This window comes from Phyllostomus discolor, chromosome 4, assembly GCF_004126475.2.
Source record: "Phyllostomus discolor isolate MPI-MPIP mPhyDis1 chromosome 4, mPhyDis1.pri.v3, whole genome shotgun sequence".
NCBI classification, from domain to species: domain Eukaryota; kingdom Metazoa; phylum Chordata; class Mammalia; order Chiroptera; family Phyllostomidae; genus Phyllostomus; species Phyllostomus discolor.
The window spans coordinates 35,491,424-35,507,948 of record NC_040906.2 but is presented as its reverse complement, the minus strand read 5'-3'; the positions used below and the strand labels follow the sequence as shown (position 1 = coordinate 35,507,948).

The 16,525-nt window shown below is 35.5% G+C and overlaps 1 protein-coding gene and 1 pseudogene across 1 annotated transcript in view; one reads left to right on the top strand and one right to left on the bottom strand.

Moving 5' to 3' along the window:
- TMEFF2 (transmembrane protein with EGF like and two follistatin like domains 2) overlaps positions 1-16,525 on the bottom strand; it is a 231,660-nt gene that overhangs the window by 100,516 nt on the left and 114,619 nt on the right. The window contains exon 5 of the mRNA XM_028510576.2: positions 6,248-6,344. Coding sequence (XP_028366377.1) covers positions 6,248-6,344 — 97 coding nt within the window. The remainder of the gene's footprint in view (positions 1-6,247; positions 6,345-16,525) is intronic.
- On the top strand, positions 6,469-15,115 carry LOC114494009 (annotated as a pseudogene).

The window sequence follows — 16,525 nt, the reverse complement described above, 5'->3', positions numbered from 1 at the left end:
TTTAATTACTGTGCGATGGCAGCATTGAGCACAGTCTGTGAGAAGAACTCAAAAACTCTTCAGAACTTAGGTGAAAATTCAATTCATTTTGAATTGAAGTAACCCAGTATCACAGTAGACCTGAGTGAGGTAAGCTTTTGTTTTAAGGACCAGGGTTTATTTTCAAATTTCAGGTTCATTTTTTAAGTTTTACCTTCCACAAAGCATGCACTTGCTGTTTTGGAAGATGGATCAGTTGTATGTGTGTGTGTGTGTGTGTGTGTGTGTATGTTTTGTGGGTGGGGGGGAATTTCCTATTGTGCAATTCAAGAGGCATTACTATTCACTTCTAAGTATCACTTGAAGTGTTTAGATTTGGTTTATAGATTTGACTATTTACTGGCAGCCATTGGCAGAGGGAAGTTTGGGTTGCAGATGGGGCATTTTTCAGTACAGATCATTCTATTGACCCTGTTACAGAAGATACTGGTCTTATTTAACTATAATTGAACTTCCAAATTGTATTTCATTGTGTAAAATTTTTTTAAAAAGTACAAATTATGTTTAAGATAGGTGAAGAATATATAAAAGAAGGAATTACAAAATCAAAATCAAACTTTTACATTTGGACATAGGTTTGCTTAAAAATGTCAACATTTTCCCTTAAAATCATCGGAATAGAAAAGGTATATTTCCCAAAATCAGGAGCTGTATATTTCCCTCTGTCTCTGCAAAAATGTTCTGGGCAAATGGAAACATTGAAGGAAAGAGAGGTGTCTTTTATCTTCAGACCCCACGTGTCTATACAAATAGAAAATAATGTGTGTAGCAATTTTCAGCCCTGAGAGCATTGCCTTTTTGGTGTGGGAGAAGAGGCAGTTCCCGGGAGGCAGTACCTCTACCACAGGAATCTTGGCATTGAAAAGGCATTCTCCTAAAGCCTTACATCCAATCCAAACCTTCGATTTTCTGGATGAGACCAGTTTCTATTTTGTTTTGTTTTGTTTTGCATTCTCTCCCTGAGTAAACTCATGGAAGAAATTAGTCCCAGTTATGGTGACCACATTTACAATTCTAAGGCAAGAGAGCAAAGGAAATGAATAAGATGGAACCACCCTGAGGGAAGACTGAATAAACTCTTAGTTCACAAAAGTTTGTGATTCATCAGCATCCTCTTCTTTGGATATCCCGTACAACTCAGAGTGATCTTTCTACTTAATAGAAACCAACTGGAACCTTTCCAATTGCAACACAATCTTTTTGTTCAATCATCAGCCAGTGGTAGTTCTAAAAGAAATCAGTTTCTATATTTTCCTCAGAGGTGTCTTCATTTTCCCTATCAAACTCATAATCCAAATGTACTCAAGTCAGCAGGACCTAATGCCTAATTTGCTTATATGTATGGTGAAATCTAGTCCAGGGATTATCCATGGCCACTGCCTGGCTTCAAATATTCATGATTCTCCACAGTCCACAATGCATTAAAGGGGGGAATGATGCCAGTAACACACAGTCTTCCTAGCGACAAGGAGCCTTCTCAGATCATAGGAGCATGGCGGTCAAGACTTCAGACTAAACTGTCTTTGTAAGAGACACTCACAAAAGGAGTGTCAAATCCCACACCCTGTTTCAGATATGAAACATCAATGAAATAAAGAAAGAAACAGACTCATTCATTTACTCTTCTGAGTTCATTTTATTGCAACTACTTTGCTTTTCTCCTTTCTCATCATTAGAGTCCAAAAAGGATGTTATGCACTAAAACTGGAAGACATTACTAATGTTTCAAAAATAAAATGCCTACTGAGGAATTAATAGCATTTAAGCCAATATGATTTTGCTAATGGAGACTGAATGGCACGTAGAGAATAATGCAAGAGCAAAGTTAAAATGGATGTAAGAGCTATAAAGCATACGTAAGAAGCAGATACCCATAATAATTTAAGTTGTCCCTTTATGTCATTTGTCACCCAGCCACATCTGCTCTTACACCTGTGCTCCTTTTCTTGATCTATCCTGACACCCTGGAAATGTTAGGCACGCAGCCAATTTCATACCCAGCCATTCCTATGATCAGACCCAGCTACCGGCTTGCTTTATTCTTACATTAAATCAAGAATCAACCCCAGGGCTCTGAACTACTTCTGACTGACAGGACCAACAGAAAGTTCTAGGCTAATTACTTCTTAGGATTAGTTCCTAGCACAAAATGTTACTGCTGACCTACTTTGGACTTACTGAAATAATTTATCTGGTAACATAATTAAGAGAATATAAAGCTGTTTCTAAAACCAACCAAGTATCAGAAATATTTGTTGAAATCATAAGTTGTTATTCCCAGTGCTATCAGCTGGGACTTTATTACTTTGCAATGAGTCAATTTTATTATGTTCGACTTATCAGCCATTCTTTTTCTTTATAAATTATATTTGACAGAATACATTTGAGAGTCTCTTTGATGTATAGCTGTATCAATTATGACTTTTTTTTTAGTTTGGATATAAAGAGAAACAATCTTTTAAGCCCTTCTTTTCACTTTTTCTTAAACCCTGCCCCTAAACAGGCCACACATCCCTTTGTACAGCTATTGCAATTATTTTGACATCCATCCTAAATAAGGGGATGCCTGGATATGAGAGTGGCCATATATGTGGTGTGGACCACTTACCATGTGGACTTTTAGTTCTCTGTTTTGAGAGCTTAATTCTTTCCTACACTTAGGTATATATCCATAACTGAAGAATTTTCTGTAGTAATGGTCTTTCCTACTGAAAATGCCTGATCATTTTCTGATTTCTATTGCCTTAATGCTCTCCATATGAAGAAAATGACAAGGAAAAAAACCTTGAAACAAAATCATGGAACATGAGTGAGAGGCTTATGAGTTTATAAATCACATTTTCTCAAACTAAAGGCATTAAAATGTTAGTACGATATTAGTACATTGTTTATCAATGCCATCCTCTAATAAGTATTTTCTCCTATTATTCTACTTTCCTTACTCTTCTCCCTTTCATTTATTTTCCCTTTCTCATGTCCAGTGTGACTTGCTTCTTAAGTCAAAAACTTATGTTAATAACTATGAAAACAAGGTCAACTTATTGTACTGGTGTCTTGATTCTAATAAAGAATTATCATCATCTAGAAAACACCTGAGCACCTCTGAATAACTAGACTAAGTCCTTGTGGTGTAATGGAAGAGACGAATTTCTTAGGCCAGAGTTAAAGAAAGATCAAGAGTTAATTTTTCACCTTTGTTTTAGAATTGCAGATACAATAACATTATTTCTCAGCAGTATTTACTCACATCTTGTTATTACTTCACGTTACAGGGTTCAGGAAATGTGTATGCATAAAGCTGGAGTTTGGTGTCAAAGAAGAAAAATAATACAAAACGCTGAGTGGTATTCTTTGTTGCCATACAACATAGGCAGTGTTTTATGTTTGTGAGAGGACCTGGCCATGGTTTCATCCAAAATCAATGGCACTTCAAAGCTCACCTGAATCAGCTGATGGTACAAGAGTCAGATGGCTCCCCTATTGCTTCCTCTCTTACTTTATAGTGTCTTTCATCCCATGCCTATTTAATTTCATTTATTGCTTTATTTCTGTGTCCTTTAAATCTTTCCAATTTGTCCTTCATGGCTATAACTAAATGTAATGCATTAACATCCAAAGGTATTTATGTAAATGAAAATCAATACGCTTATCATTTCAGCACCATTTCTTATTGCTTACATTGGACATTCTAAGTACATTTTATTCAAACGCTAACAACTCTTCATTCTTGCCTGGCAAGTATAATCATCTTCTTGGCTCCCTGCCCCCTGAAGCCCTCTAATCTTCACAGCTACGGCCACTTAGCCCGATCTGGAGGTTCAGCCTTTTTCTGCATTTTGGAACTAATCCTGTCTTTGGAGTGGGGGTATACAAGAAATCCTTAGCCAGAAGCTAAGTGACTCAGTCTCCGGTCAGCCTTATTGCATTTGACCTTGTAATTTATTCCTGAGATCCAGGTGCTGGCCCCAGCCCCCTGTACCAAGGCTTGGCTTTCTTCTATACTAGTTCTGGCAAGTGGGGATCTCTCCAGTCTCGCCTGCATTTGTCTCTGACTAGTTTTCCTAACTGATATCTTCTCACTGACTGAAGTTCTACCTTGCCTTCTCTCTGTTTCCTCTGTAACTCAGTTTCTTTTTATAACTACAGTTGTCATGGGTGTTGAACCTCTCTGACGCCACTGGACTTGCCCATATCTCCTTGTACTGCCAGCCTTCATACCATAGATCTGATCTTTTGCTAGGAGACCAGGAGTGACACTGACTGTCTGGACATTTTCCCTGCCTGCTGCAGCCATCTCTCTTGTCAGCAGCTCTAACCCTGTAGGTCTTGAGTCAATGAATCTAAGCTGCCTGCAGTCTGGCCATCTCATTATCCCAGACATGACAGGGAAGAAATATTTGAATTGCATTTTTGGTTGAACTGTTATGCTAACAGCCTCTCAGTACTTCCCCTTCATTTCTTCATATGGCCCTACCACTTACACACTTTAAAACTCAGTGCCCTCTTTGTAAAGTGAGATCAAAATGAAATGCCCCTTGGTTATTTTGAAGATAACGGGAAAAATGCATACAAATGGACCAAGCCTAAATAAGCAATTAGTAATCTTCACTTGCTATTATTATCCCACTGCTTAAATCTTTGCACTTGTAAAGTGGAACTATATCACTTAATGAGGATCATTAGTGAGATGAGAAACTAAAGGAAAATTCCAATTTTTTAAAAGTAAAATAATTGACAGCAAAATATTTATCAGCTTTAAAAATAATGTTGAATAGAAGCAGTTATCAAAAACATTAAAAATGAGATATTTTAGAAGTACATTTTCTGTAAACATGTCCTAATATATGGAACCCTAAAGCATTTAAGGGGAAGGAAGACTTTTTGAGTCAGTCATTTATTTCAGAGCAGTATTTTGTGATCATTTGGGGAATTTTATATAAGTAAAATTCTAAGTCCTAGTTTTCTGAAATGGTTCATTAATTTACCCTAAGAACCCCATCCAGTTTGCTCAGTTGGTGTCCTCAACTTAATCTGCACTTGAAAATATTTTGAAATATTTTAAGTGCAGACTGTTTAACTCTTGCCAAAATTATGTTGCCTTAATTTTTTTCTTCTTGTCCCTTTGATGAATTGTCCTCTCCACCCACAAAAGTTTGATCAAAATGATTGCTTTATTTAAGTTAAGATATAATTAATGTATAAGATTATATAAATTTAAGATGTACAACAGGCTGATTTGATACACTTGTATGTTACAGTATGACTACCACTATCACGTGAGCTGATACCTCCATCAGGTCATACACCACTCTTTTTGGTGGCGAGAACATTTAAGATTTACTCAGCCACGTTGATCAAAATGTGTGTTAAGAGCTTTAGGCAAGCACAGCCTACATTTTGAAGAAAACAAAGGACAGCATACGTGAAAGGTATGGGTAAGAGTCAATGAGTGAGAGAGGAAGAAGGGAGAAGGGAGAGGGGAGAGAGAGGAAGGAGGGAAGGAGGGAGAGAAAGAAGGAGAGAGGGAGAGAGACAGAGACACAGAGAGCTTCATTCACTATCATGCCACAAAGACCTCTGAATTCTGAGTCATTCACTTTGGATGTGATCAAGGCTATACCGAACATATGTCCATGACCTAGAAGCCTAACGTTCTGGGACTCATTCAAAATAATAAATATTTGCTATTTGTTCAGCATATCTTTACAGGAAAAGCTGAGTATGGCTAGGATGAAGGGAAAAGCTGAGCCTAGAGGGTGGCTCAGAGATCTTTCTTTGCTTCCCCATATCCCCATTTCAGCTGCAGGCATGTATAGGCATACCCTTAAATAAGATCTCTGTGGTTACCCAGATCCGCCGTCTTACACACTTGATTACCAAGTGTCCATTGTTTCTTGACAGTGTCTCTTGAGAGATGTTCTGGTAAATACAATTATTTTGTCCACCTCTTAACATTGACAGCATTTCAGAGTCTCAGTGACGCCTTTTCATATTTCACCAAACAAAGTGGGGAAGCTGGGCAGCTGCGTGGCTGGTCCAACTCTTAATTCAGTTTCAGAAATTCCTTGCTGTTACTATAGCCCTCATAGCCCCTCTTAGGAACTAGAGAAGAAAAATAAATGCTGAGAATGTGTTCTTTAGGAAATGCTTAAAGAAGTAAAAATAAATTATCATTATTTTGTTTAAAAAAATAAATAAAACACGTTACCAGACATCCTCGGCATCTTCGTCACATTCTGCCCCAAACTGGCAAATATCACAGGTGGATGTCTCCTTTTGACTGGTTTCTCCTGAGCCTTCATGGACTGTGAGGACAGAGAAAGGAAACAAAAATAACTCAGATAAGTGTTTGTAGTACCATCAACTCTAATACTACATTAAAGCTGCTACTTTTCCAATGGACCCACTTGCTATTAGGGCTTCATAAGAATGTCGTCCTCAACTGCTTTTTCCTCCCAATTCAAGGACGACTCTAACAATAATATTAATATGCCACCCACTGGTATGTAGTGAACACTTCAGCCTTTTACAAGCAAAATAAAACTAATGACAGTTAACTGGATTTATCAAAATTGCTCAGCTAATAATTAAACCAAGTGAAAATTATTTTATGGAAAGGGATTCAGAATATTTTCCTTGCCTAGAGGAAAAAAATTAGAGTATAATTTATTTTAAAAAATACTTAGCATTTTCTCATTTGTAAATTATATATTTTTTCATTCACAGGCTTTTATACATAATTCAAAAAAACTTATGTGGGTGGCCTTAACTTATTAGATATATCTTCTTTTCTCTCTTCAAGATGTTAAGTACTGATAAGAAAGAAAATGTTGATTATAAATTTTTAGAAAACAGCTTTTCTACAGGTTTGTAGAGTGAGTTCTTGAATCTTACATAAATATGTCACAGAGTCCATTACAGGGGTTTCTTTTCTGAGAATTATGAACACATGGTTAATTTTAAACATACATAGTCACTGATGATGATTATTGGTATTAGTCCTCTTTTCTCCTCAAAAATTACAAGTATAACAATATGTAATATGTAACTTAATTATAAAATTAACCTCTAAAAATCAGGACAAAGCAGTGTAAATGAAGAAAAACTTTCTAGCATTTTGAATCCAAACAATAAAAATCTCAGAAACACTTTTGAGATGATGAATTATTGTTTATCCAATTAAAAAAAGTATTGAAAGCAAAAATCATTTTCCTTGCAAATAAAAAATTTCAATGACCTAACTACAGCATAGATAAGTTTATTCCATGAACAGATCATACACTTAGAAACAAATGTTTAAATTAAGATCTTTAAAAATTGCACTTCTGCTAAAGGTCCTGCATTTTCAACAGAAAAAGAGTATAAGCAATTAAGTATGGCATTGGCTCCTATCTTTATGAACCCTCATAAGATAAAATTTGAACAAAAACATAATTTATTAACATGCACCCTGAACCCAACAAATCCAACCTTATTTTCTTTTAATAAGATATTTTCTCATCATTTCTTCTTTGTTTACAAACAAGTTTTTAACATTTACAAAAAGCAAAGGTCTTTATTTCATGATTTTCTTTGATTTACTGCTGTGCAGATAAGTGATTTAATTTTTTTTTTTTAAAAGGACAGGAAGACATCTCTGAGAATACTCTGTTTTATAGTTTTTCCAGAAATGGTAGATTTATTATTTTTTCTAAAGCTTATTTTTCCCTGTGCTTGATTATTTGCACTCACATTTAAAAAGTTATGAATTAAACAGATTAACTTCAATTACAAAAGTATTCATGATAGGGTTTTAAATGTGGAAGTCTTAATACAAAAAGAGTTCTCCCTAGAAAAAAAGGATTTTGGACTCTGATAAAATACACAACACTTATTATCCTCTCTATTACTTTCATACAGGCAAGACCATTAGAGTAGACCATGGGGATAAGAAGGAAGCTGGGGTCCCACCTCAGGGGAGACTGAACGGCTGAGGTTTCCTCTTTATTACTTTCTTATGATTAATGTAACACAGAAGCTGCTAATGGGAGAGAGCCTTTTAGTGTTAGCAAGATTAGCAGCTTCCAGACTAAAGCTTCCCATCACTCAGGAAACACTAACGTGCAATGGGAAGGTCCTTAATGAACAGTTACAGCCACTTAGGGGCAGCCCCCTTGTCTTTTGCAGTTGAGACCCTTGGTTAGGCATCTACTGGGAGTTACCCAGGGGATAAGTTGTGCCAACTCACAATTATACACAATAGTATGTACACAATATAAACTATATTATAGATGATATTATTTAAAATAATATATAATAGTGGTATTTATTATAATAATTTACATATAGAGTATATGTAATAATTACATATAGTGTATATTATACATACACACTATAATATGTGTACTGTACTATAATACATCACCTAAATATTACCATAATGAGTTAGGAAGTGTTCCCACTTCCTCTATTTTATGAGAGTTTGGGTATGACAGTATTATTATTTGATTTTTTCATGAGAGCTATTTAAATTTTCCATTTTATTGATTTCTGCTATTACTTATTATTTCCTTTGTGTTATTCACCCAGGGTTTAATTTACTATTTTTATAGCTTCTTAAAATGTTAGAAGTACTTGATTTTATACCTTTCTTATTTTCTAATATGTATACTTAAATCCATAAATTTCCTTATAAATACTGCTTTAGTTATATCCCACAAATATGGATATTGTGCTTTTATGTATTTTTGTTAAAATATATATATTAGTAATGTATTTTGAGATTTCTTCTCTAATCCATAGATTATGTAGTGTGTTTTTTAACTTCCAAATATTTGAGGGTCTTTAAGAGTATATTATTTTATTCATCTTTAATTTAAATCTGTCATAATTAGAGAATATATTCTGCTTAAATCTTTTGAAATTTATTGAAACTTGTTTTATGACTGAGAATATTATCTACTTCCTGAATAGTTCACGTACATTGAGAAGTTGTAACCTTATATGGGGAGTAATTACCTATAAATGTTAATATGTTTAAGTAGATGGCTTGTGTTCACATCATCCATAGCTATACTGATTTTTAAATTGTTCTACTACTGAAAAAGGAATGTTAAAATCTCTATTAGTTACAGTAACATTATTTCCAGTTCTCTTTTGTTTTGTCTTGTATTTGGGAACTTTGATATTGGGTGTAGAAACATTTAGCCGTCTTGTCTTACCTTAAATAAGTAACCTTTTGTTCATTATAAAATGAACCTTTTTAATCTCTAGTAATGCTGTCATCTTGAAGTCTACTTTGTTCTGACATTCATAGAGCCACCAGCTTTCTTTTGCTTATTGTTTCTATTCTTTTATACTCAACCTGTTTGTTAACATGTTTTAAAGTATGTTCCTTACATGTATAAAGGACCTGTGGACAAAGCCAAAGGGGGTAGATTTGAGGGTGGGAGACAGGGATGGGTGGAGTGGAGAGGCTGAGGTGGGGTGAAAATAGAGACAGCTGTACTTGGACAATAATAAAAAATAAACAAAATTAAAAAATAAAGTGTGTTCCTTGATAGATCAAAGATACAGAGAACAGACTGATGGTTGCCAGAAGGCAGGGGCTCAAAGAGCTGGGTGAAAAAGGTGAAGGGATTAAGAAATACAGATTAGTAGTTACTAAATAGTCATGGGGATATATATAACAGCATAGGGAATATAGTCAGTAATATCGCCATAACTATGTATGGTGCCAGGTAGGTACAAGAAATATCAAGGGAACACTTTGTAAAGTATATGATTGTAATTGAAAAATCAAAAAAAATAAAGTGTGTTTATGTGTTTCTTGGTAACATGTAGTTAGATCTTGCTTTTTAACTTCAGTCTGAATATGTTAGCAATTGTCAGGGCATTTCATCCATTTACTTTAGGGTAATTAATTTCTGGGTTATCCTTGTGTTATTATTTTGGTGATTGTTTTAAGAATTATAGTGCACATCTTTAAATTATCCTATCATTTAATGAACAATTTAAGAACTTTATGACAGTATATTTACAGCCTACTCTGCATTTTTACTGCTGTATATCATACTTCTACCTATGCTGCAGAATTCATGTTCCTTTTAAAAATTAGCTTTATTTTAGCAGCCATCTTATTCTGTGCTAATTTCAATGGCAAAAGCCAGAGATTTCAGTGCTAATGAAGACTCCAGCCTATTACTGTTAAGTATTTGACTTCTAACATGCATTTGTTTTAACTTTCTAAGACTTACCTATAGTCTCACATTCTCCATGAAGACACCCTTGATATGTGACATTTATAGTAGATTGCATTAATTTTTCCAATTATTTTTTAACTCTCTCCAACAAAAGGGTTACTATGTGTAGAACCATATGACTTGAGTTCCATGATATCACTGTTGGTCTAATGATTTGCTTTTACCATTGAAATGTGAGTGGAAGTAAGAAGTTATATGAAAACCATCATGTGGATTTCTTGCTTTTCCTCTCTGCATTAAAAACAAACAAAATTTCCAGCCAAGATGGAGGCATAGGTAGACATACTGTGCTTCCTTGCACAACCAAAAGAAGGATAACAACAAATTTAAGAACAAAATACAACCAGAGCTGCCAGAAAATCAAACTGTATGGAAGTCCAACAACCAAGGAGTTAAAGAAGAAACATTTATCCGGACCAGTTGGAGGGGTGGAGATGGGCTCCTGGGTGGAGAGGATGCAAGACAAGGCAGCAGTTGGAGGACCAGGGCAGGCAAGGTGCTAGGCAGGTGAGGTGTGGGGCTGGTGGACTGGGTGGTCCCACACTGGCATGCAGATAAACCAGGAGGAACAACTGGGGAGCAAGACAGAATGCACAACCCAGAGTTCCAGCACAGGGAAATAAAGCCTCAAAACCTCTGACTAAAGAAATCTGTGGGGATTGTGGCAGTGGGAGAAAATCCCAGCATCATGGAAGAGTTTGTTGGAAAGACCCACAGTGTCCTAGAATGTGCACAAACCCACCCACCCAGGAATCAGCACCAGAAGGGCCCAGTTTGCTTGTGGGTAGTGGGGGAAGTGACTGAAAGCTAGCCCAGAGCCCAGCAAGCAGACTTGTTCCCTCTTGGACACCTCCCCCACATATAACACCACAACACGGCCACATGGGTTGCCCCATCCTGGTGAATACCTAAGGCTCCTCCCCTTACACTTAACAGGTGCATGAGACCAAAAAAAAATGGGCCAATGAAAGAACAGATGAAAGTTTCAGAAAATATACAACTAAGCAATGAAGAAATAGTGAACTTATCAGATGTATAGTTCAAAACACTGGTAATCAGGATACTCACAGAAATGGTTGAGTATGGTTGCAAAATAGAGGAAAGAGTGAAGACTATGAAAAGTGAATTGAAGGAAAATGCACAAGGGACCAACAGTGATGAGAAGGAAACCAGGACTCAAACCAATGGTTTGGAGCAGAAGGAAGAAATAAACATTCAACCAGAACAGAATGAAGAAACAAGAATTCAAAAAACAAAAATGAGGAGAGACTTAGGAACCTCCAGGACAACTTTAAACATTCCAACATCTGAATCATAGGGGTGCCAGAAGGAGAAGGAGAAAAGCAAGAAAATGAAAACTTATTTGAAAACATAATGAAGGAGAACTTCCTCAACCTGGCAAAGGAAATAGACTTCCAGGAAGTCCAAGAAGCTCAGAGAGTCCCAAAGAAGTTGGACCCAAGGAGGAACACACCAAGGCCCATGATAATTACATTACCCAAGGTGAAAGTTAAGGAGAGAATCTTAAAAGTAGCAAGAGAAAAGGAGACAGTTACCTGCAAAGGAGCTCCCGTAAGACTATCAGCTGATTCCTCAAAAGAAACCTTACAGGCAAGAAGGGGCTAGAAAGAAGTATTCAAAGTCATGAAAAGCAAGGACCTACATCCAAGATTACTCTATCCAGCAAAGCTACCATTTAGAATGGAAGGGCAGATAAAGTGGTTCCCAGATAAGGTCAAGTTAAAGGAGATCATCCTCACCAAGGCCTTATTGTATAAAGTATTGAAGGGACTTACCTAAGGAAAAGAAGAAGATTGAAAACTATGAACAAACTATGAACAAAACTATGATAACAAACTCACAACTATCCACAACTGAACATACAGAAACAAAAACAAACTAAGTAAACAATTATAACAGGGACAGAATGACAGAAATGGAGATCACATGGAGGGTTATCAGTGGGGAGCAGGAGCAGGGAGAATGGTGGAAAAGGTACAGGGAATAAGAAATATAAATAGTAGGTACAAAATAGACAGGGGGAGGTTAAGAATAGTGTAAGAAATGTAGAAGCCAAAGAACTTATATGTATGACCCATGAACATGAACTAATGGGGGAGAATGTTAGAAGAAGGGTTTATGGAGTAGGGGAATAAAGGGGGGAATGGGACTACTGTAATAGCATAATAAATATAGTATATTTAAAAAAACAAAGAAAAAAACAAACAGGCAAGCAAACAAACAAACAAACAAAGAGAGATTATAGAACAGGAGCTGTTCCTTCAGCCAGTTCCAGAATGAGGAGATACATAGAACAGGGCCACAGTTGACCCTAGCCATAGGAGCAAGAATTTTTGCCACTGACACTGTAAGCCCCTGAGGTTTTGGCATCACTTGGAACTATGGCTTTACTTACTGCATAATGACTAATAAGACTCAGGTTAATGTTATCAATAAATTCTAAGAAACATATTTTCACATCATTTTCACATCTCAGATTTTGGTTGTACTACTTTTTTACACAAGTTTAGATCTGCTTTACATTTTTTCCAAATCATCCTTCAAATTTTTACTATTTCTTTTCTATACCAACATATATTCTACATTACTTAAGGCATATTTTTTCTATCATATTTTCATTTTTTTCTCAACAGAGCAATCCTTTTCCCTGTCTATGCATGGGTCTCATTTTTTCCTCCACTCTTTGACAGATATATAAGGTGTGCCATTCAAATTAAGGAGAGCACAAACATCAAACCCAGTAAAAGCATAAATCAAAAGAAACCTCCACATGCATCAAGCCTGAGATAAAGTAGGTAGTCCTTGAAACAATCAGATTTTACCAAAAAAGACAATGAGATTTCTAAGCTTAAATATGACCCATAAATACTGGTTCTATATTTATTTAAAGTTTAGAAAAAAAGCCCTGGATAGCATAGCTCAGTGGATTGAGCGCGGGCTGTGAACCAAAGCATCGCAGGTTTGATTCCCAGTCAGGGTACATGCCTGGGTTGCAGGCCACGGCCCCCAGCAACCGCACATTGATGTTCTTCTCTCTCTCTCTCTCTCTCTTTCTCCCTCCCTTCCTCTCTAAAATAAATCAATAAATAAATCTTTAAAAAAATTAAGTTGAGAAAAAATACTTACACAAATTTTATGTAGACCTCAATCTGAATTTTTTTCAAAATTTAAAAGACATTTTACTCTTTCTATTTTAAAGTTAGTACCAATCTAGAACTCAGTGTTTATTTTTTCTTAATTGATAGAATGACAAATTAATTCTTGGAAGACTTTTAATTTTTCTGTTTTACTTATATAGGTAAAGGATTTATCAGTGGTAACATCCAATTATCTGTTGTTATTAAGCTTGTTTTGATAACAAAATTATAATAAACAACAATTTTTCTTTTTAAATAACTTGTAAAAATTACTGTTTCATTATCACCAAAAGCTGAATTTTGAGTTCCTCTTTCAGTAAAGAAAAATTCCATTTAAAGAATAGAAAGAAAATTTTAAACCAAAACTCTTTACTCCATCCTTTTTTGGATAACTTGTGGGTTTTGCCTTTTGTGGGACAGCTTCCCCTTTTCTGTGTTTCTCCCACAGGGAAGTGGGACTACAGGGTGGAGTGGCTGACGGGTCCCAGAGGCTCACACAACGCTAAGCTGTCGATTCTGAGCCCTGGTCATGTTTTCTCTTACAGTTTCCAACATTTTCTTAAAAATACTAATATGACTTTAAAGAAAAAGAAGAAAAAGAAATAATTTATTTGTATTCATATTATAATGTGACAATATTTGAATAATAATTACACTGTTATTATTGAAATGTTAAAACAAGAGTCTTAGCATTTTAGTCTGCTATTTACAAAAGAGATTTATTTTGTATATGTATCAGTACCACAATGCAGTAATATGTGTTCAGATTTTAGGGAGAAAATCCATTATCTTTGTTTTTTTTTAATTAAAAGAACTATAAATCCACTGTTAATTTTGAATTTTGAGTGATTTAGATGCTAAAAACTAAAAAAAGACTAAAATTACATGTATACATAATGACTTAAAATTCTAAAAACTACTTGAAAAGTCTAAGAACTGAGTTTCAAGACTGAGCAAATGTAATTTTATATTAAACACTCAAAAGAAAAGATCATTATAGAAAATTTAATTTTTCATAATTAAGCTAGTTCGCTAGAGCTTGACAAAGTTTCTTTAAAAATCACATAATTTATCTTCTATGCAACTAAAAATAATTCAAGAGATTAATACAATGCTACTATTTTGAGGCATGATTCTATTGTCATTTAAGTCTTACTGACTTCACGTGGTTCTATTTAAGTCAGAAGTGAAGAGACCCTGAGAGCTGTCCTTGCCACCACCAACACCAACATGGAGACTCATACCAAGTCCCATTCTCAGTGTTGGACTGCCCTGGCCTGAAGCTGAGGAAGTCACCCTGGGTGCACATGCCCTCAACAATGACGGTGTACACTCTGGTGGTGGGGTCTTACTTTCTCATCACTGGAGGAATAATTTATGATGTTATTTTTGATCCTCCAAGTGTTGGCTGTATGATTGATGAACAGGGGCATCAGAGACCAGTTGCTTTCTTAGCCTACAGAGTAAATGGATAACATTATGGAAGGACTTGCATCCAGCTTCCTCTTTACAATGGCAGGTTTAGGTTTCATAATCCTAGACTGATCCAATGCTCCAAACATTCCAAAACTCAGTAGATTTCTTCTTCTATTCATTGGATTCCTCAGTGTCCTATCGAGTTTTTTCAAGGCTAGAGTATTCATAATAATGAATCTGCTGGGCTACTTGATGGGTTAGATTTGTTCCTGTTATTGAAGTTTTAAAGGCTGAACCAATCTTCTGATATGATATATGGAAAAGGATGAAAAACAGTAGAAAAGAAGCATATAGTGAAAAAACATGGAAAGCATGTTAAAGCATGGACTGGAATATCTTCTTGGTGTCAAAGAGATGAACACATCACAGTGTTTTCCTGCTGACCTAAACTGACATACTGATGATGTTAAGTGGCATTTTTTTCTCAGTTTTCAATTTCCTAAAGAAAATATACTCCATTTCTAAAACAAACAAACAAAAAAGGAACTGAAGATACTCAGCTGATGAGAAAGATGGGAGGCAGGATGAAAGGAAGGAAAGAAGGAAGAGAAAAGGCTTATTCAGCTTGATATCATGCATGGTGGAATTCAGAGCAAGTTAATACACTAGATGCATGGTACTCTGTCATATCAATCATGTGGTAATTATACACAAAAGTACTTTTGTTTTTCTCTGTATAATTAATTTGAATTATTTTATGTAAATTTATAGAAATAATTTATTTTTCCTTATTAAATGCCTAAAAGATAAAACATGTAATTTTTATTGGTAAGTTATGAACACTGGTTTGGGCTACATGGGATACTATAAGCACCATGAAGACCAGATCCCAGTGAGAGAAGACTGAGAAAGGATTGTGAATTAGTAAGTATGAAGAATAAATGTAGGTGACACTTTCACATAAATGTCCTGATGAGAACAGGGAATGAGGGATTCATTGGACAAAAATTTAGACATTTTTATGAAAGGATGGAGTTGAGGACTCATTTTCTGCTGAGAGAAATGATGGAGCAGAGAGGACCACATTTATGCAGGAGAGCAAGAGGGTAATCACAGAAGCAATGCCCGCGAGAAGTGATGGGTGTACACAGGTGTAGTAGTTGTTCTTAGAGGAAGGGATACATCTACTCTAGTTGAGAGGGCAGAGCAGTGGGTACAGATGTAGGAGGAAGGTGACACCACAAAGAGGGGATGAAATGGATCTCTGGTTATATTTTTTTGCTTCTATTGTATTTGTATGTAATTAAGAGGGGTGTCATCATTTGAGAGAAATGTGATAAAAAGAGAGATATGAAGTACTGGAGGAGAGTGAATATGAATGAAGAAAGATGAAAGCTTTGCCAGCCTTGTAAGACTAATTTGTTACTTCCCAGTTTTGTGCTTAATTTTTCTAATTAGCACATCTTTGATATATAAAGATGTATCTTTATTAACTTGCACTTTTGTATGTCTTTAGTATATGACTTCTGGTATTGAAAACATCAAGGCATTTTGTGATGTAGAAAGTTTTATTTGATTCATCAAATAAAGACTAAATTGCCAGTAGAGTTAACTCTAACCTACTGAATGTTGGTTAAAGTAGAATTACTTCGCAATCTGGTAACATCTGAT